Source organism: Dromaius novaehollandiae, chromosome 2 (assembly GCF_036370855.1).
Source record: "Dromaius novaehollandiae isolate bDroNov1 chromosome 2, bDroNov1.hap1, whole genome shotgun sequence".
In the NCBI taxonomy this organism is placed as follows: Eukaryota; Metazoa; Chordata; class Aves; order Casuariiformes; family Dromaiidae; genus Dromaius; species Dromaius novaehollandiae.
In genome coordinates this window covers 155,996,646-156,017,418 of record NC_088099.1, presented here as the reverse complement: position 1 = coordinate 156,017,418, position 20,773 = coordinate 155,996,646, and the positions used below count along the sequence as shown (strand labels likewise).

The following is a 20,773-nucleotide window of genomic DNA, read 5'->3' as shown; positions in this document are numbered from 1 at the left end:
CAGACTTAATGTCCTCTTACCAGTGCTTAAAAGTTAATTGGCACTTTGCCTTTGATTTCACTAGAAGCAGAATTGGGGCCTCAACACACACGTGCTCCAGATTATTACTAGCATTAAGTTCTAAGTTTCTTATTTTTCTTACTCATAAATAGACTACTTTGTAATTGCTTACCGTGGCTATTTTTGCCAGAAGGAAACAAAAACCACTCTATAAAGTAATTAGGATTCATGTGTAAAATGGATACTCATGAATTCAAAGGTGACTTCATGATTTAACAGCAGATAATTAGCAAATTTTCAAGCAACTGTCAGCATGTTCAATGTAAGTGTTTAGTGAGAAGCATGAGTAAAAAACATAAATATTAAAGTAACAAAGATTACACCCTCTGTAAACCCATCAGTGACTTTTTCACATACGAGATAGCTTCTCAATTTGTTTCCTTTATCACAATTTCTGTGCTTATGGAAATAATCATAGGCACTGGAAAACAACTCCCAGGGAGGAACTGGCGAGTCTGTGAATTCAGAAAAGTGCCTGCACCCAAGTTAAATTTTCTTGTAGGGGAGTATTACAGTAATTGCACTGTGAATATCACTAGATGAAGTAATCATATTACCACATATCCATGACATCAGTTTTGTCTCACGCCAATCTCATATACTAAGACCATAAAATGGATTGGGGATGGACTATAGATGTATATTGGTGAATATGACTTGCATCCTGACTTGTATAAACACGAAAATAAGCAACCAAACCTTCTGCAGTAAGGTAAATATGGGTCGGATTTAAATATATCCCCACACTTAAATACGAAATGCAGCTTTCAGTAGCTTACTTTAAGAAAGAAATATAAGCCATGCACACAAATACATGGGAGCAATTTTGTGCATCCACTTACTAAATAATTATTTAAATGTAATCCAGCTCCAAGAAGTTGTGTTTGTCCTGAGCTGACTGCAGACTAGTCAGCTGAGATGAACGTTGTACTAGCTAGCGCTCACTGTCACAGTAAAGCAGCCACATAGCTCGGAGCACAGTTAAAACGAGCACACACCCACATATAAAAAAGGTCATCTAGATTTAAGCAGAACAACATACATTGGAAAAAATGAATACATGAGTTAAATGCAAGATCCTGTTGGATTAAAAAAAAAGAAATAAGACCCACAAACACCACACTCCTTAGAGCTTGTCTTTACACAATAGTAGAATTTGGCAAAGAACGAAGTCATAAAGACTCCTTAGAGGATAAGCAGATTCAACAGTATTAAGAAAGTCTGATCTACACGTGGTTTAGTTCAAGTATAGTTTTATCATATTGATTTAAGTGTTGCTTATATTAGTATTGCTTAATTCATTTTCCTTCCAGGAGTATATAGCAAGCCAGTAACACTGTGACCCTATCAATTTTAATCCTGCTAGTTTATCTGAGGTATAAGGAATCTACATTGAAAGCTGTAAAAATGTGTTTGCTTTGGCAGGAACCCCTCCTCTCCAACATAATACAAATTTAAATAACTGTACCAGTACAAAACACGTACACCCCCAAGTCTTAGCCAAATTGAGCCTGAATTTAGTAATTTACTTCTCTCTAGTACATTTAACCACAATGTGCCCGCTGTTTCGCAGCTCTCACAATTATCATTACTACTATCATTTTGATTATTCCCCCTCTGCAGAACTGTTTCTAAGGAGTGTTACAAAGAGAACACATGAAATTATGCCAGAAATTCAGCTTATCACTCCTCTTCACATAATCATCCTTCCTTTAATAGGAGGTTGCATCAGGTTTCAAAAGACATGCTTATTTTATTCATGTATTATGACATGGAAAGATAGTTGTGACTTCAATTCTATTTGTATTCACCTGCAGAACAAATAGGGACTCCTGTCATTTACACTACAAAAGGTCCACACTGTAAACAGTTTTATTCAGTTTATTTATAAAACAGCAAGTAATTCTAAATAGAATAGAGGTCTTTTTGTGCAAAAAGGTAAAATAGCCTGTCATTACAATTAAATACAATCTTTTTTACTCATGTCAGTAACAAATCCTTGTTAAAAAAAGTACAAAGTTTTATCAAAAATCAGATCAAGCTGTATTCAACAATTAAACATAATAAATATGTATATAAAAAACTATTTTCATTTGTGTTTTAAATTAAAAGCTTTCAGTATGACGACTCAAAACATGCTACTTCACTTGAGATTTAAATCTACACAATTACTCTAACCAAAACCCTTGAAGAGTGTGCGTGTGTGTGTGTGTGTGTGTGTGTGTGTGTGTGTATGCGCGCGCGCGCACGCGCCTGCTTGTCTGTCATCCAGTATAGTGTTTTTCATACAATGGGAAGTTTCTGAAGTTTCCAGGAAGCTGTGAATAGCATTGGCTGAATATCTCTAATTGCCAGTCTTCTCCAAAACCCACTCAATCACCTAGAAAAATAAACAAGAAAATGAATTATCCACCTAGCTCCTGTTCTGGAAGGAAATTAAGACCATGTAATGTACTTCAGCAATTCCTTCTTGATCTGTGTAGCCTTTACTCTGCCAGGAATTAAAAGGTAATCCATTCGAAAGAAGAAAGAGAAAGTGTGTTAATGAACGAACAGCAGATGCAGTGCTACCAGAGAATTGTATCTAATCCTACAGAATGCCTTGTCTTCAGAAAAAGGCATTTTTAGATCCCTTGATTTGAGCTACTTCACCCCACTCTCCATGTACTAGCAGCAAGGTACACACACAATGCTAGAAAGCTAGCGTTTCAATCAAAAAAAAAAAAAAATCTTTAAGTCGTAAGGGATAGGATTGTTTTCACAGTGTTGTATCTGCCACCATTGTTACTGCTGTTCCCCAAACTGCCTGGTTGTTCAGAACATTGATGAGTGCAAGGCAAGTAGATTTTTCACCAGGTACTTTTCAAAGTATTCTCTAATACAGAGAGAGTTGGCCAACTCTGAAGATCCTCAGTTTTAATATCCCTTTGCCAACAGCAGTAATGTTCATACATAAAGCTACCAGCTGGTCTTCACAGTCAAAGATGGTGGGGAGAAACGGCACACCAACACCCTAGTTCAACACCAAACCTCAAAACCTATCCTTTTTGAATCCTTATGATCTGTAGGAATCAGCCCACAGGGGAACATGGCGCCGAACACAATAAATACTACTCTGATAGAACAACATGAGTAGGGATCTAGCACTTTTCCTCAAGAGTTTGAAGGATTTTTATTTAAATAGACCAGTTCAAATCCTTGCATTTAATTTATAACTTCAAAGACTATACTGTAAAAATCAAAAAAACCTCTTCTCATCATGCAGTTACTTCAGTGTGTTTTCCAGAATTTAAAGCAGAGTTGCTTAATTTCTGGAGGACAGGAGTACTTATTACTCCTGGTATTTCCTCTACACTAACGTTCACCAAAGTCCTGCCTGTACAGAAATAAGCTCACTTGATCTCTCTTCTGGCTTTTGGTTACAGATATTCCCAAGCTTAAAATTACTAGATTTTACACTGCTTCTTTGAAGAAATGCATTTCCTTTTATAAATCCTTTGTTGCTTCCTGACTTTTGAACAGAAATGTCATTTCCTTGAACATGAAAGAAGAATTCCCAAATGGTCCAGATTCTCTCAAAGAATAATCTCATATACATTTTTTCAGTGATGTGGAAAAGTTTATTTTCTTCATTTACATCTCTCATTGTGTCACGTCACATTGCCAGCTGTAACTAGAATGCTTTCTAAAACATCAGCATTTGCAAATGGAAGTTTTGCTATGGGATGATTGATTGAGAGAGAGTTTTTGAGAGATCACAGAAGTGAAACATGACCACAGCCAAAGGAATGTTTCTGTTCATCTCTTAAAGCTGTGGACCAAACCATCTTACACCAAGTAGCAGCACATGCCTTTAGCTTCAGCTAGTTATAGGAACATCTTTCAAATCAGTGTTACCTGTTTAGCATTGTTATTTGCCGTTTTCTTCATTTCATCCAGAAGTCCTCTAGAAGTTTTCAGATCCTGAATACAAAGCACAAAACCACAGAGATTAGGATGCTCATACACTCACTCTAGTTGGATGATAAAAGCACTAGTTACCTGGGGGTACATATCCTTTTATCATCTTTCATAGAAACGCAGAACTAGATTTATTTCATTTTTGATTTTGTTTTAAAGAAATAAACTAAATCCACTCTAATTGTGCTTCATCCTTCCTAAAAGCAGTTCAAGCCTAGTATTCAACAGTGGGATTGAGCCACTTTTCCTAACCTTTCGCACACTTCCAGAAAGGCTTCCCTCCCCTCACTTTCTTCAAATAACCTTCAAAATTCTTATGGTCTTGACTGAAATCTTAATGCTATGTAAGCATGGAAATCCGCTGGGCCCTTACACTGCAAGACAGAATTCAAGCAAAGAATAGAGAGAAGAACTTGGAGAGAGAAAAAAAAAAGCAGAAAGGAAAAACCTAGAATTGCTTTCTGTTCCAGAGTCCAATTTTCCCAGCCTAATCCACTCTAATAAACTAATTAAGCATGTAAAAACATTACATAAAGAGAAAGGAAAACTAAGGACATTCGTTTGCTACTTGTCTCCAAAGGAAAATGATAGCTACCATACCATACTTCTGAAGCATGCTGCACAGATAAGGAGTCAAAGAGCTCTTGCAGATTTGAGGCTGCAAGACAAGATCACTGCAGCACTCCTCCTTGTGCTCTCCCAGTTGCAACGGATCCAGGAAGCCATCTGACTTCCCCTAATCACTCTCAGCCCCTACACAGGTTTTTTTGTTTTTGGATTAGGAGATTTTCCTCCAGGGCATATTTCAGGGAGATTTTAGAAGTGCTCACAGAATGACTGAACAGTTGAGTCCTAATTATTTTAGAAGTTGCTGCTCCTCAGAAAGCTGCCGTAATTGTCTGTGTGAGCTTTCAGTCCTCTTCAATTGCAGAGCAACTTCCTTTAACTTAAATCACCTTTACTGAAGTTCAAGCTGAACTGAGTTAGTTCACAAATTGTGGTAGGCTAAATGCATGCAAATGAACAGAAACAGCAGCTCACCTCCTGAGCAATAGCTTGTTAAACTCCCATACAACATTTTTATTCAATTTTGGCCCAGGCTAAGTAACCTGGGCTCAAATACTGACTTACGAAGTCTCTTAGGTATTGCTCAAAGAATTGTTCCTCATCTCCTAAAAAGGAGGCTGATACAATTCCACACGGTGCTGCCAGGTAACTACAGCAGCTAAGAGAGCAATACAGCATAGGCATGACCTCACCTAACAGACCACTGCTTTAACATGTTACCTCACATAGAAGACCACAGCTTTATTAGGTTTAAAATCAAAACCAACCAAACCAAATACCCTCTAAAAATAGCTTCTGCATTTGATTACAAGTCCAAAATTTTTCCAGGCATTCTATTTCTAAACATGTTACTAACACGTAACTAGGAAACACTAGCATAACCAAGTCATCCTATAGTCAATCTCCAGTTATACTGACCAATGGATTCACTTAATTAAGCATATAAACAACTGCAAGAGCATGTCTTCTGGTTACCTTTAGGTAGAACTTGGATATCTCAAACAGACGCTGGCTGCATGATGCAAAGCACTTGTGATCCTCTGCAATTCCATGTTTTTCGAGAGTTTTGGCCACCACCTCCTTCAGCATCTTGGAAACAACAGAAATACACTCAAAAGTTGATCTCAATTACTGGCATGAAAAACTGTCTAAGAAAAACAAAGCCACATTTGTTTTCTTTATCTTTACCCTACAATAAGTGGTATGGGAGAAGATGGGAGTTACAATACATTGAGAGGACTGAGGGGAAAAAAAAATCCTGAAGTTCGATCTTGTCTCTGTGCCTCTGCCATTAATCCACTGGACAAATTTGGGCAGAGTTATTTTACAATCTATTTTTACTTCCTTCATCTCAAAAATTAAGAAAATGCTTAGAAGTCACAGCAATGCAGAAGACCAGTGATTATTCACGCGGAGCTTTGAAGACAGAAAAATTTCTGCAATGTCTTGGGCTTTCTCTTTCCCAAAACACCATATATGCTACTTTCCTTCATATTGATATTTTCCTGTTTGATACATCCATATTAAAAAAAGAAATCCAGACACTAGAATTAGATGAAACACTTTACTCTGACATTCTTCATATCAGAGATGCTTGAACTTTGCCGTAGATGTGAATGATTCTCACCACTTTACGCTTATTTAGACCATCCCGACTTCTCACATGTGCAAATATACATGAATATCATTTACAGGAAAATGACCCTTCTATACTTTCTGGGAAATTCTAAACATATCTCCTTCAGCTGCTTGCTTACAAGGCTCTCAAATTTTGCAATTTTTCCTTGGGATACAAAGCAAAATTGTCAAAAGCCCTCACAGCAGGCAGGCAACAACCTGAAAAACTTCATTTCAGACCATCCAATACAACACTTAAGTTTTTCCAAAACATTATAATGACACCTGTGACTGGCAACAAAATTAAAGACATTATCCTCCTTCTAGACATAAAAACAGCTATTAATTAAACATTACTGCATCAAAGTATTCAAATGTTCTATTAATGGACATATACAACTACTGGAATATCTTTTCATTCGCAAAATAGTCCTGCTCTTCTGTGATGTCTTTGTCTTTCCGGCATAGATGTTTCTTTGATGTCTTTAGGTTTTATATTAATTTTCTACATTTTGTAACTCCTACTCATTAATATTTCTTCCTGCCCTTTTTATTCCTATTTGTTATCTCTCTCAGCCTAACTTCCCTGGGCACCATATAATTATTTCTTATATGCTTTTTCAATTCCTACTTTTGGAAAAGTCTCCTCGATGCCTTCAGGACTCACTCGCAGAAGCGAACAGAATGAAATTTAATAACGCATAGAGAACATACAGTCCTCATTTTGGTTTTTTAAAAAAAAAAAAAGTCAATTCACACATGGAAAAGAAGTTAAACAGACACTTTCTGAGTATGAAGCAAACAAAATAAATCTTTACCCTTGTATGTTTCTGAGATCTCGATTCCTTAGCTGGCTTTGAAGTCTCAGCTTCTGTCGCATTTATTTGACTTGCTGAGCCAGTCTTTGTGGCTACTTTGTGGGGTTGACCGGACTGTTTCAATGGCACTGAAGCTAAAGAAACTGATCTTTCTGAGCGCTTCCTTGTTGCTGCAACTGGATAGTGATTTCCACTACCACCACTTGCCTGAGAAAGGAGAGAGTCTGTGCTCTCAGATTTGGTTAGCCTGGAGGAAAAAAAGTAAAAGAAAAAAAAAATAGATTTTGTATTAGTTCTTTGCTTCTGCTATAGAGACTGCTACATAACTGCTAAGCATATTAAGTATTCTACATTCTTGCAAACAAATAGAATCTGAAAATGGCAGATAGTATTCTATTAATGCAACTTTCTTCCTATTGGGAGAACACTTCACAGCTGGATTTGGTCTCTGACACTTAAATCCATTGTATCTCTGATTAAAATACTCTAGAAACAAATTGAATAAATTAGACAACTAAGAAGAGAAACTCTTTGGAAGAAGGACTAATTTTGCATATGGAGATTTCCCTAGATTGGAGGCCAGCAAGCTTGGCTTTTCCCTAGCTCGGGATTAAGACACAACTTCCTGAAACTACTCAATTTCTTTCGGCCCTACAGGAACGCCACAATTTTTTTTAATCTTTATCCAAGGGAACTTGAAAGTTGAAATGCTACTGAAACCTTGCATTATTTGATCCTTTAACAGCAAGAGTGTTAGTAATTCTGAAATATCAGTTGTATGAAGTGCTAAACACAATCACATCTTCTAACTATTCAGTAAGTTCCAAAAGATAAGGATATTCCCAGAATAATATCCCTGCTAGAAAGGTTTTCTGTGGCAGACCAGTGATTAGATTGCAAAGGGTACCTACCAAACATCAGGAGAGAAGGGAAAACAAAGTACTACCACAGTAAGTGCATTTAGAGGTAATATTCGTATATTTTATGGCAGTTATTTTTTACTGATGCAAAGAGTTTGCATCCCGATAGTGAGGATATGGTACAAAGGGAGGTTTTAAAAATTAGTTTTTCAGAAAAGAAATAAATAGCTCTGACAACTGAAGGAGTCTGGATTTTGCTGGGTCATTTTATACCAGAAGTCCTTGGATTAGGAATTCAACTATTCTGTTTGTACAGTACTCAGCTTTCTAAACCTCTAGTATTAGTTTTGGAACAGCTCTGACAGTTTCAGTCCTAGATAAGGCTATCTGTCATTCTGTCAAAGGCAAGAAACACTTTTCGCAAAATACAACCCCAAATCTCTTAAATAAAAGGTGTCTGTGTGGCATGGCTTTGATTAATCTAATGCTATCAATGGGAGGTCACACTAGAGAAAAAAATGAACTTACAGAAGAGAATTAAACAACTAGAACATTTGTCTAGACAGCTTTGCCTAAGAAGATTTCAGGATAAAAGGAAAGATGCATTTCACAAGAGACTACGGAAATATTTCACACTAAAGTTTTATTTTATTCAGTGCATTACCTCTTCTTGGGATAAAAACAATCCAAGTCTTTTGATCTGCATTTTAGCCTTGATGCCTCTGTTCTGAATTCGCTTTGTAAAGACTCTCCATCAGGGACACTTCCAGGCTCTGACAGGACTGCAGGAGATGGCAGAGGGCTCAGGACAACTGGTACAGGGCAGCACTCCTTGGTGCAAGTAGTCTGAGTTTCATATCGAATAAGGCGAGTTTGAAGTTCAGCATATCCCACATCTCTCTCTAAAGCTTTTCTGTTATCTAGACAGTACCTACAATTGAAATTTGTGAGAAGTCTGTGAGAGAAGTCTGATTTATTGCAATCAGAAAAATGGAACAGCTTATTTTTGACTATGGTGTAATCTCCAAAACTTTTTTGTTTGAACTGATGTATTGTTCTGAAAGATACCTTAAATATTGCCCAATAAATTAACCCACACCTGACTGATTTGGCTACATTCAAGTGCAACTCCAACATATAAGATAAATTATATACTAAATATTTTTAAGTCTTTACCCTGTGCTGTCACAAATAAAAATTTTCAGGGACATTAACAGACTGTTTTCTTTGAACAATACACATGGACTAGGATGCTAACAATGGATTTTTTTGCTCCTTATAATCACCCCTATGTTACACTTGCATTACCAAGCCCTTTATTTTATATTTTGTTGAAAGCTTTTCACATTTCATCCACACTTTACAAATGTTACTCTCAGTTAATTGCTAAACAGTGTGACAGTCTAATAAAACAGTTAGGAGAACAATTCCGAACCCAAACATATAAAGAACCCAAAGCACTGTGGATTCATTATCTTCAGATCTCAGACTCTGCAAGCATCCATCAAACTTTTGAGACCCAGAAAATACAAGATATTATATATAAAATAATGCTCCATAATATGACAGTGTGATTATGCTATATGCCTCATATTTTTCCTAGGAGACATCCAACATACTTGAAAGAAATCTGAGACTTAACAAAGACTTCTCTGCATCTACTCTATCCTCTGTATGTTTATTTCTACTCTCACTTCACCATATGGATCTATGTAATGTACACCTGGAAGCTAAGTCATCTGCATTTACTGAAAGGAAGAAAGTAATTTTCCTAGTCAAAAAAGTAACAGGTACAAGTACTTCAGGAATCCCAAAATGCAATGATATTGACATAATTTTAGGAAGAACCAGGCTGTGCCAAAAACTAGGTTGCCATGAGATTACATTGAGTAAATGTAAGTACAAGGAAAATAGGGCATGGTAAGCATTCTAATTACTGTTTAGTACAGATTCTTCACTAACTGCACTCTTTGGAAATGCATACTTCAAACTCGTCCAAGATAAGCACCGCTATATGAGGAAGTCCTATTTTTTTTAAATGCTAAACATACAAGAGTATGCACTGAACAAGCACAAGCTTCAGTAACTTTTTAGCTCCCTATCAATTACAAGGATTAAGTGGCTTAAATCGACCAAGTCAAAAAAGGACACTACATTAAATCTGGTGGAGCTGCAAATGAATCTATGATTACAATTTTTCTTTTTTTTAAAAAAAAAAGGCAAGCAAATTCACATTTTTATGTAATAATTTTGTATTCAGAGTTAAGAAGATCAAAAGAACAGTGATAACGCAGTGAAGCATGATCGTGAGATTAAAACAATACAACATGCACATTAACTTTTTTGTTGTGTAAATAAATTCCAAGATTCCTTGTGAGAGCCCAGTGTTTCATTGCCCAGTCACTTAAATTACCTCTACTGCAGGAAAGGTCAAAAGCATTATCCAGTATTACTCCATCCATTTTTCGGCAAGCATTCTGAACATGCAGTATGAGACTTCTTTCAGCCCACCCTCCAAACAACTTACCAATGTTACCTACTCTTGGGAACTCTGGACATATTCTTTCTGTCTACTAACACGGTATTTCATTAAATTGCTAGATCTATTTTCTCCACTTTCTTCAGAGTATCTCCATATTCAGAGAGAAATTCACTTTTAACAGACTGCAGAATCCATTTCTACAGCTGATTAAGACTTTCCACTAGAAATAAATTCATTATCTGATAAGACTAAATTCTCCTAACTTACAAATTTCAAGGTACTTAATTTTCCTTATTTAAATTCTCAGTCCCCTAAGTAATCATATTCCCTACAAAGATGAAAATGTTTTTATCTTTAGAAGTGAAACCATCCTGTTACTCACTCTGCTTTAACTGCAATTGCTTGCTCTTTGCAACTCAAGGTCCAAATGTTTGGCACAGGTTCATTACCCCAGAAGTTTGATTTAATCATAACTTACTCCTGTTTTGTTGGCAAGACTTTAATTCCAAATATAAATACAGGAGTTATCCAGATGGAAGCAAATCACCACTGCATGGTACAAAAACCAGCTGCTCCCAAAGACCACATGCTCCCTATGATACGCCCACCATAATATCCTCCAGTTCAACAACTCTGGGTTCCTCCCTCTCACTGTATCTCCAGTTCCCACCATCTCACTCTTCTGCCTCCCTCCCTGCTTATTCCCAGCACATTTCCCTTGTCACATCAACATGCCAGGGCTTCCCTCCCCTCCACAATACTCAGGCTTCCCTGTGGTATCTACTTGCCTTTTTTGGGGATGATAAGAGGCAGCATCTGTGCCTAATCTGAACCCCCATGCATGCTGTCTATCACCAGCTCCCCTGCAAACAAGTGAGCAGGCTATCGTATATCGAGAGACGATGGCCAAGAGCTTTCTGCCTACCACTGGGAGAACAAAACTGCATTTCTTCTATCTACCCAGTTGCGTGTTGGCGCCCTTTGTTAAGGTTAATCTAAAAAGGCTAACAGACTCAGAAGTTGCTACTGGAGAAAGGAAGGAAACAGCTGAATTGACAGCACAACTGCTTCATTTGCTTAGAGAACATGGCTGAATTTAACAGAGTTCTAACACAGGCTTAACCAAATTATTTGTGAAGCTCACAGAAATACGCCAGTAGTATCACTGGTCACATCTTAGTAATCTGAAAACATAGTTTTAGAAGGAGGCAGAAAACTGCACGAAGACCAAACTGCATACATGTGGTATCCACTAATTTTCTGAGTGGCTAGTGTACCATGTTAAGACGAAGAGTCTGTGCACACAGAAGAGTTATGCTGAAATATCTACACAAGTATTTGAGTACGTCCTTTTCCCCTTCTCCTCAAAGAGGATTTTTAGACATTATATAATGAATGTCCACCTGAACCTTCGATAACTAACACTGGCTGTCTGGAACCAAACACAGTCCTAATAATATTGATTCTCCTGCAGATCCTTAAAGCTGACACCTGTGTACCAGCGCTGGGTTCAGGTTCCCTATACGTAGAAGTATCTCCAGAGCAGGTTTCATACACCTCATGACTGTTAGTCTGAAAGTGCTTACAACTTAATATCGAAGTAGAAACAACGTATGTAGTTTACTCATGTACTGCTCCAGTGGTAAGTACTAATGAGTCATTTCCCCCTTGCCACTCCCAATTCCAAATGAAATTCAGAGACACTGAGTATAGCTATAGCAGTACAGCTTACTAAAGGTTGGTGGGAGATTATTACCATCAAGGCAGGAGTGCGGCAATTTAAATCAATGAAGAAAATCAAGTTAAGAAAGGGAGAGAAGGCATGTGCAAAATTATTCCAATGAATGAAATGGGTACATAACGTTTTCCATTAATAACATTCATATTGCTTTAAATGTTTCTGCTTATAACTTCACTGGAAGCTGAAAATACTTTTGGGAAAAGAAGGCATAGAACTTACTCAACTCCATGATAATGGCATCCAGCTGCTTTTTCAAAAGGCAAACCTCTGAGCTTCCGAGGAGTAAGCTCTGGTGTCAGATGGAAAACGTTTTCGCTAAAAGAAAAAAAAACCCAACATGCTTTTAAATAGTTGCAATCTGGGTGAATTATACTTCCATAAATCAAAAACAAATGTCTTGACATAGGAATACCAAAACAGCATGTCTTGCAGCTCACAAAGCCCCTGGGGTACAGTATCAATGGGAAATTAAATCTTCACTTAAGTAAGAATTTAAGTTCAACCTAACTATTATCTACTGAGCTATTATTATTCCAGAAGCTCTTAGAGGTTTCAACCAGGTTAGCAGTCAAATTCCAAATAATTTAAATAAAGCCAGGCAACTATTACCCACTTCACAGCTGGGCATCTGAGTAGTAGAGTGAACTGAGAGGAACCAGGAATTGACCTCCCATCTCCCAATCCTATTATCAGTGAAATTTGACCCTGCTTGAATAATGCAGTTGGACTAGATGATCGCCAGAGGTCCCTTCCAACCTCAACTCTTCTGTGAAGTCTTTCCTTTCATCTTCAAGTTGCTGCCTGGCCTAACAACTGCCTTTCACAGGTATCAAAACTAACCACTTGCATCCTGTGATATTTGAACTCCAGTTAGCAACTCTTTGCAATTAAATCATATATTTGAAAGTATTTCAACAGAATAAGTGATAACAAGACAGACAGAATTAGCCGCCAGAGCCTAGTGTACCCTGAATACTCACATCCTAATTACCTCTAAAGCAAGGAGGAGATGAAGGCAAAAGATACAGCAGTATGCAGCTGTATCTGGAACTTGCACATGGTTCCAGGTTTTGCCATTTCACATATAGCTGCCTCTGCACCATTACCACTGCATCACTTGGGAAAAACCTCCTGGAAAGATGCAGTACTGAATATAGCAAGATGGCTTGTTAAAAAGACTGACAGAAAAAACTCTAATTTATCAAACCTCTATTTAAGCTCAAGTGAAAACTACTTTAATTCAGCAGTCTCATATCAAACTTCTTTTTTCCTCCTGTTAGTCAGGAAAAATCCTTGGGTCTATAGTCACTGCATTTGAACACATAATATGCAAAGTTACTGATCATCCTAGAGAATCTACTGATAAAGCCTACCAGGGAAGGTGAGCAGCTAAGAGTACAGAGTACTCTTGGATGTAACAGTAAGAAGCCATGGGGTACGTCAGAAAGGAAATGGTTCACTATCTCCCAGATACCAATCTAGCTGTCTAGAAAGGCTATAAATGCAGGCATATTCATCAACTGGAGCTCCAAGTTTTGGGGTATCCTTCCCGTTGAGAAAGTTGGCACTTTCATTTTGCAAACCTGAGAACTAGTGGCACAAAGCCTGAGCCAAGCCCTTATCAAATTCAATGACGTTGGTCTGAGAATGTGTAGAACTGGATCAGGTTCTGCAAGTCCAGAACAAAACAGCAAAATCCAGCAACTCTCACCTTTGCAACCAGCATCAGTTTGGGACCCTTCTCAGTTAAAAGTAATTATTCTCCAGATTAAGTTTAAGGAATGCTGCCTTGGTAGTTTAGGGCATCAGATAAAATGGAGTCCTTAGCCAATCAATTTCTTATATTTATTATATTAACAATTTCAATATTCTTGCTTGGATCAAGCCAGATACATACTATCAAGGTAAGTCACTGGCAGACCTTTCAGCCTTTGAGCAAAAACGTCTGGTGTGCTTCATCATTTTAATACCTTTATACTTTCCTTAGCTATCCAAGATCTCTTATAGGATTAAGAGAGATTCTTGTTACTTCAAATCTTCTTCAAGTCGAAGGTTTCACCACCATTCTTTCTAATAATAATTGGTAAAATCCAAGCAAACTGGGACAAAACCTCTTCAAATTCAGGCTTCACTGGGCTATAGTTCAAAGCAAACCATTCAAGAGAATCAAAATACTCTACACAGTCAGCTTCTCCGCAGCTTTCCAAAAAATCAGGGATTAAGAGAATGCTTGTAGTGAGCAAATTACTGACTTCTTTCTCACACAGCTAATTGGAATAAAAATATTTTAATATTACAGCCATAATCCTAAGGTATTGGCACCAATTAACTAACAACTCTATAGAAGACGCTCAATCTTTACTGTAAATTTTCTACCCTGCTTGGATTGTCTGCAGAACATCTTGAAGTTAGTTTCAAAAGTTCTGCAAGTATTTTTTAGAAATCACCTAAATCCTACAGACCCTTTCGCTCTCACAAGTCCTCTTACTTTACTACATATAATGAAGCTCAAAGAAGGACCATCTGCCCTAATCTACCAATTCCCTTATAAATTCCATTATTTAACATTAAAAAGGTCAAGAACAAATATAACGCTAATGACTGCAAAGACTTTCAAGCTTACCTACTAGCACATTCCATAAACACTACAGTTTCTGCTTCTACACATGCCACCTGACTCTGCTGTACAAGTGGGCCTGACTTCAAAAAACAAACAAAAAAGTTCAGAACCTGAAAACTAGCCCATTAACTTCTTACATCAATCTTGCTGCTGAAAATGCAGTGGTTAATACAATAACATTTACCAGCAGACACTCTAAGGATGATTCTTGCAATGTAGTCAGAGTAGGCAAGTTTCCTTCAAGGGGCACTTTACCAGTTAAGAATGTTGCTAGAAATGCTGGGCCAGTACAACATGAGTCAAACACAGATAAAGCACAAAGCACTAGGTTCTCACCTAACCTCCCTTGCACTGAAATGCATCACACCAATAAAACTGAAGTTCTGCCAGAATAAATTCTACTATACTAGAAACAATCCTCTGTAAACAGACACGTATACTGGCAGCAGTTCAAAGCACAGTCATGGCAAAAGCCTATTCCACACTTTTGCAAATCAGGCATTTATTTGGTTGTTTAAATGCATACTCTCCTCAAAGAGTACTCAAAAATATCATCCTGTCTTTAAAGACAAATCTCTGAAAGAGCTAAATAGCAAGACCAACTGGGCTAAGATAAAGACTGTAAGGGTTGATTTCACTGGCAGGCATGAGATGCAAGGGTGTTACTAGTTGCAAATTCCAATCCAATTAGGCGATTCTGAGACTCTCATTCAGTCATTATTTGCAATCTTGTACATCAGTTCTGAGTATAGCCTGTAGTGTTTTCAATATGCTGAAATCTTACCGTTTGGGAATTTGTAATGGCTGAAGATCACCAACTGGTAACCCTTCTGGTGTGAAGTATTTCAGCAACTCTTTAGCATCAAGCAATGTCAGTGACTCCTTCTGGCCATCTTTATGTCCCAGTAACTGCTCAGATGAATGTGGAAACATAGAAACTCTGGAAAAAAGAAAAAAAAATAGGAAAATTATTTTTTTTTTAATGAAGTAATTTTGTTGCATACAAAAAGAATCACTGCTAGTCCACAGCAATTAAACATATCTTACTTCCAAAGTAAAATGAACAAGATTGTTGCTTGAGAACATTTACATGAAACCTGATGATTAAATATATTAGATGTAAATTCTCTACCAGCCCACTGAAGAAAGTAATTTTATCATTTTATACCTCAGTTACGAAATACAACATGGGAACTACATTATTCATCATTTTTCCATTTATGGACTTCTAAGATCAAAAATTAATTCCCATAAAATCTTGCAATATGCAGCAAAGGAACCATAAAACCGCCACTGTATGCAGTTCTCCACTCTATATTCTAGTGTCTTCAATCAAACACAGCAAAGTTTTGTCTCCTCTACTACTAAGCACCACGCTGGATTCCAATTCAGGATAAGCAGAAGGTTACCAGTTCGGAATAGGATGAAATGTATTAACTGACTTTGAAATAGAAAGGTTCTTTTGGGAGCTTTTCAAAAGTTAGAAGGAAAAACTTTACCTCTTTATGAAAAAGTCAATACTATTGGAAAAAAAGGCATGAAAAAGAAGAGATCTAATGTGAGAATTTGTGAGAAGCAGAACTCCAATCTAGGCCATGGCAACTGTGGTATTGGAAAGACAGACATGGGATGGAAATCATAGAGAGAGAGAGAAAGAGGGAGAGAAGTTGGGCATTTGGCTTTAAAACTCAGTCATCAGATATGTTAAGATCCAGAACAGATCACTAATATCTTACACAAAGTGAGAGTTATGTTGAAACCAAAAGGCTGTCTTAAGTGACACAAAAGCCTACAGGTTTCACAGAAACAGCACTGAAGGAAAAACAAAACCAAATATACATTTCAAACGTGACTCCAATAGATCCATCTCCTTTAAAATTATATGAGACTTTATATCAGTCCTGACTATTTAGGAACTACAAAGAGATCATAACCACATTGCACATGCTGACAAAACTCCTTTACTGTCCTTATCATTTGTGCCATTGGGTGTGTTGGAAGAGAAAAGCTTTTACATGTTTTTCTAGTATGGCTGAAGCCTAGAAGTGCCATTTCTTCTTTAATATAGCCTAAAGTAAGACAGTTCCAAAGCTAACTTTCACTTGTGTTTTGTCAATGCAATTCAAAACAGTATTAACCTAAATACCAGGAAATTACCCCAAAATACCCTTAGAAATTGATAGTCCAACAGAAACTTAGCATCAGTCTTATGCAACATTTCCTCTGAAACAAACAGTTTACAAAATGTCTATCAAAACACACAGTTCCTCTAGAGTAATGCTTAATGCCCATAACTTAGAAAGCCTACAGTATTTAACCATTACCTCATTTTTTGTTTAATTTTTTCAAAGTTTTCCAAATTCTGAAGAACATGTCTTTCTGGCCACTCCAATGGATTTGGCTCCATTAAATCAGATTCTGCAAGAAAATACCCACAGTGAAAGCAAAAGTATTATTGTTTGCTCGCAAGCAGCAGAAGATAATCTGTCTGTAAACGCAAAGCAATTTATACTACCAACCACAGATTTTTGTCTCTCAAGACTTTTAGAGCTCCACAGAAGTGTGTTCTACCATGTAGACATCCACAAAAGCACATTTGGCACTGCTAGAGTGATGAAAACCACTAGAGAATTAAAGTAATGAACTATAGTTTACAAGTACTCCAAAAGCAAAGGAAGGGAGAGTGGATACTAGCAAAAGAATGCTAAAATAACTACGGTGAAAAGGGTATTGCAAAGATAAACAACCATTATTGTACTGTGCTCACATACACTGGTACCACACTGTAGTGGTAAGAAGTGCCAGGAGAGACATGATAGTCATTTCCAAAATGCTAAGTGCAACCCTATCAGCCACTGTGCTGCAATGCATCATATTGAAATGAATGCTGGCGGGGGGAGGATGGAGGAAAAGAAGACTAATGCCTGTACGGGGCAGGGGGGGGAGCAACACAAAAACTAAAAATAGGTGCATCACGTTAGCAGTGCAATTTGATGAATGATGCAAATACAAACCACCTTGTTCTGCTGAATGTTAAGAGATTTTGAAACCTTATCCCATGTAGCATAACTTTATGAATTAAAATTGTCACTCAATATGATGTACTGGCATTACCGGGTGTTCTACAGACCTAAATATTTGGAGCAAGACTGTCTCTCTGGCTGGGAGACAGACTGGGTGTTCAACCAGATGAGGCCACCAACGTGTCACAGCTTTCCCAATGGTGGATACAGGAGATTCCACCCAACAGCTGTGTTGCCATAATACAAGGAACTATGATCCTAGATATATGCACACGAACTTTACAGGAGTTAACTCATGAAAACTGGACATACAGCAAATGGACATAAAAGCAACAAAGATGAGAAGAATACTAACATTTCTCTTGAAATACAGGGGAGTGGAGGGGAAAAAAAAAAGGATGCATGCTTTCCTGAAGTGTTTATATACCTATAATAGAAAGTTGATAACCCACAGAAGAAAACAATAACACCATAGGTAAATCTGCCTTATGCTGTGATCCTAAGTGTTCTGAGTATCAATTCTTTTGTCAGGAAAAAAGAAAGCCAATAGTTAATGCCAAGGGCAATTTCAGCTTGCAAAAAAGCCTAGAAAGCTATTTATTTTTCTTCCAGTATCTTCCCTTCTTTTGTCTGGGTCAATTCTTTAAGTAAAGAATTGACAACAGGTATGAAAATACATCAAGAAAGATCTTAATTAGTGAGTTTTTTAAATAAAGATACTTACCAGAAGTCACTGTGTATGACCTAGTTTTATTGACAACTTTCTGTAGAACAGGTTTAGAAAGACTAGTGTTGCACAGTTCCAAAAAACTTTCTCTTGTAAGTACTAACAAGTTTTTGAGCTCATCAGTAGAAATAACTGGAGGCTGCTTGGTCAATTTCTTTCTCTCTATAAAAGGAAAGAGGAAAAAAAGAAAGAAAAGCTATTGCATCTGTTAAGAATAACTGGAAGCTCCTTAAAGAAAAACAAGTTAACCTGACACTTACTACGGTATCCTTGAGCAAGATGTTGGTGGTTATTTCACAGGCAAGTAAAAACATATAGCAGTAAGAATGGCTGAAATTACATACGAATCACATCTTTAAAGTCTTTTTTTTAAATCTGTACTTCTGGGTACTTCCAGGTTTCAGTCTCCCAAAGATAAACATCTGGACATGCTGAGCCTGAATATGAAAGGCTCCACTCTACAGAGTCTGCTATAGGATACTCTCACCCAGCATAACTATTTCTCCTGCCATTACGAGAGTGTGGCTCCAGGATACCCGACTGTGTGTTCCAGGCTTTGTGGTCAGAACATCAACGGTCAGGCAATTCTGATATGATTTTATATCATATGATTCTGGTATGATTTATCAAACCCCAGCTGCTCCTATTCAGTCTTTATCCTAATGAAACTGGGTGACCCAACCATAACTGAAAGTAAAACATAAGCCCTAAGTCAGCCCCAAGTTCAGGGTTAAAGCATGTGGGAATCTGAGAATGACTAAGTTAAGGCAATGTGATGAGGGAAAAAATAATGGAAAAGACAATGAGCACAAAACTTGTTCTCATTAAGATGGTATTCTGTTAATGATAAGTCACCTAAATTAGCTTTATAGTATGCCATTTTCAATAATCCAGCCAGTCTCTCAGAGGTAATTTTCACTTTAATTCAGTTAATTTGAGCAATAGACTTGGACTGAAAAATCCAGCATGACCACTGTCCAAACTCTTTGCAAAGTCATGAAAATCTATAAATCTGACTGAAAGGTCATTCTCTAAGATGATACATCCATTTACAGAAACAACAAATTTATGATGCATACATGCCCTCTGCTGTTTAAGATTTTTGCATGGAAGAACAAAAGGATGGATTTCTTATATTTTTGGAAGGCGCATCCAGCAGTGGGTTTGAAAAACAAACCATAAAAAAAGAAAAAAAAAATCACAAAGCAGAGAAAAAGTTAACTACCACAGAATAATTATTCTGAAACTATGCTCAAGCCGTCAGTACACTACTGTAACAGAAAAAAGACTCATCAACTTAAACTAAAGCTCAGTATCTCTTTTCCTCAGTATTTAAAAGTTATTATCTGACATGTCATCACAGATGTATTGCAAAAAGTTTCTTTTTTAAAACTCCACTTCTTTCTTCACAAACTGACTAGTTTGTGACTAGTTTGACATCTGTGTTTTGTAAGGTGACCCGTCACATTCAATTTGAAATGAAGACTCCTTTTAATATCAGTTTGAGAACTCCTAGTGTTTTCTCCATTACTTACTGAGATATTCCTTCAAGGCAAGCACTTGGATATGAGACAGTTTCTTTTCTCTCTGTACAATCTGCTCTCCACAGAAATGTGGAAGAGACTCAATGAAGTCTGCAATACAAAAGCCTGTAGAGATGAGGAAAAATCTGTTAACAAGAGTTTCTCATAGGTCTGCAGCGGTACCAGGTCATTCATCTTATTTCTTAAAAAGCAGATTTCAAGAAGACACCAAAACAGCAAACATACAAATTTTGTATTAAACAACTAAAATTTAACATACGGCAAATCTTAAAGAATAAATTACAATTAAATTAAGACATCAAGGGGATAACTTGGAACAGATGATATACCAGTTTAGCTGTTAGTTTTGAATTTGCATACAAAACCAATATATGATAATAGTTAACATGACTAACATTCGAAGAAGGTAAAATTATCACCAGCTTGATAGCAGGAAAGAAAAATTCTCTCCCAACGTACTACCTAGGACTTTCAGTCTTCTGACAACCTACTAATGGAATTTTAATCAGGTAAAATAGTAAGCAGTCAGTCATATCCCACATGGATTTATTTTGATAAAACAGAAATGAGAGTATGCAGGTCATTGTGCTCTTTTTCTTTGTCAGTGTTATTGAGAGGAAATACATGAATTAGTAGAGTTAGCTAGTACATGTACTTTTAACAGGACAATTACTCTATGGTAACTGTCTACATATATGCTCTTATCTAGCAGAGCAGATGATCAGCTGCTAGCTCTTACCCTAACCACTCCATA

The 20,773-nt window shown here is 37.1% G+C and overlaps 1 protein-coding gene across 1 annotated transcript in view; it reads right to left on the bottom strand.

Moving 5' to 3' along the window:
* Nucleotides 1-1,925: 1,925 nt before the first annotated feature.
* MTBP (MDM2 binding protein) overlaps nucleotides 1,926-20,773 on the bottom strand; it is a 32,334-nt gene continuing 13,486 nt past the window's right edge. Inside the window, exons 13-22 of the mRNA XM_026110074.2 lie at nucleotides 20,011-20,124; nucleotides 18,473-18,637; nucleotides 17,050-17,143; nucleotides 15,510-15,665; nucleotides 12,325-12,420; nucleotides 8,547-8,813; nucleotides 7,023-7,269; nucleotides 5,563-5,676; nucleotides 3,958-4,023; nucleotides 1,926-2,440 (exon numbers count right to left, since the gene is read on the bottom strand). Coding sequence (XP_025965859.2) covers nucleotides 2,405-2,440; nucleotides 3,958-4,023; nucleotides 5,563-5,676; nucleotides 7,023-7,269; nucleotides 8,547-8,813; nucleotides 12,325-12,420; nucleotides 15,510-15,665; nucleotides 17,050-17,143; nucleotides 18,473-18,637; nucleotides 20,011-20,124 — 1,355 coding nt within the window. The 3' untranslated portion in view covers nucleotides 1,926-2,404. The remainder of the gene's footprint in view (nucleotides 2,441-3,957; nucleotides 4,024-5,562; nucleotides 5,677-7,022; nucleotides 7,270-8,546; nucleotides 8,814-12,324; nucleotides 12,421-15,509; nucleotides 15,666-17,049; nucleotides 17,144-18,472; nucleotides 18,638-20,010; nucleotides 20,125-20,773) is intronic.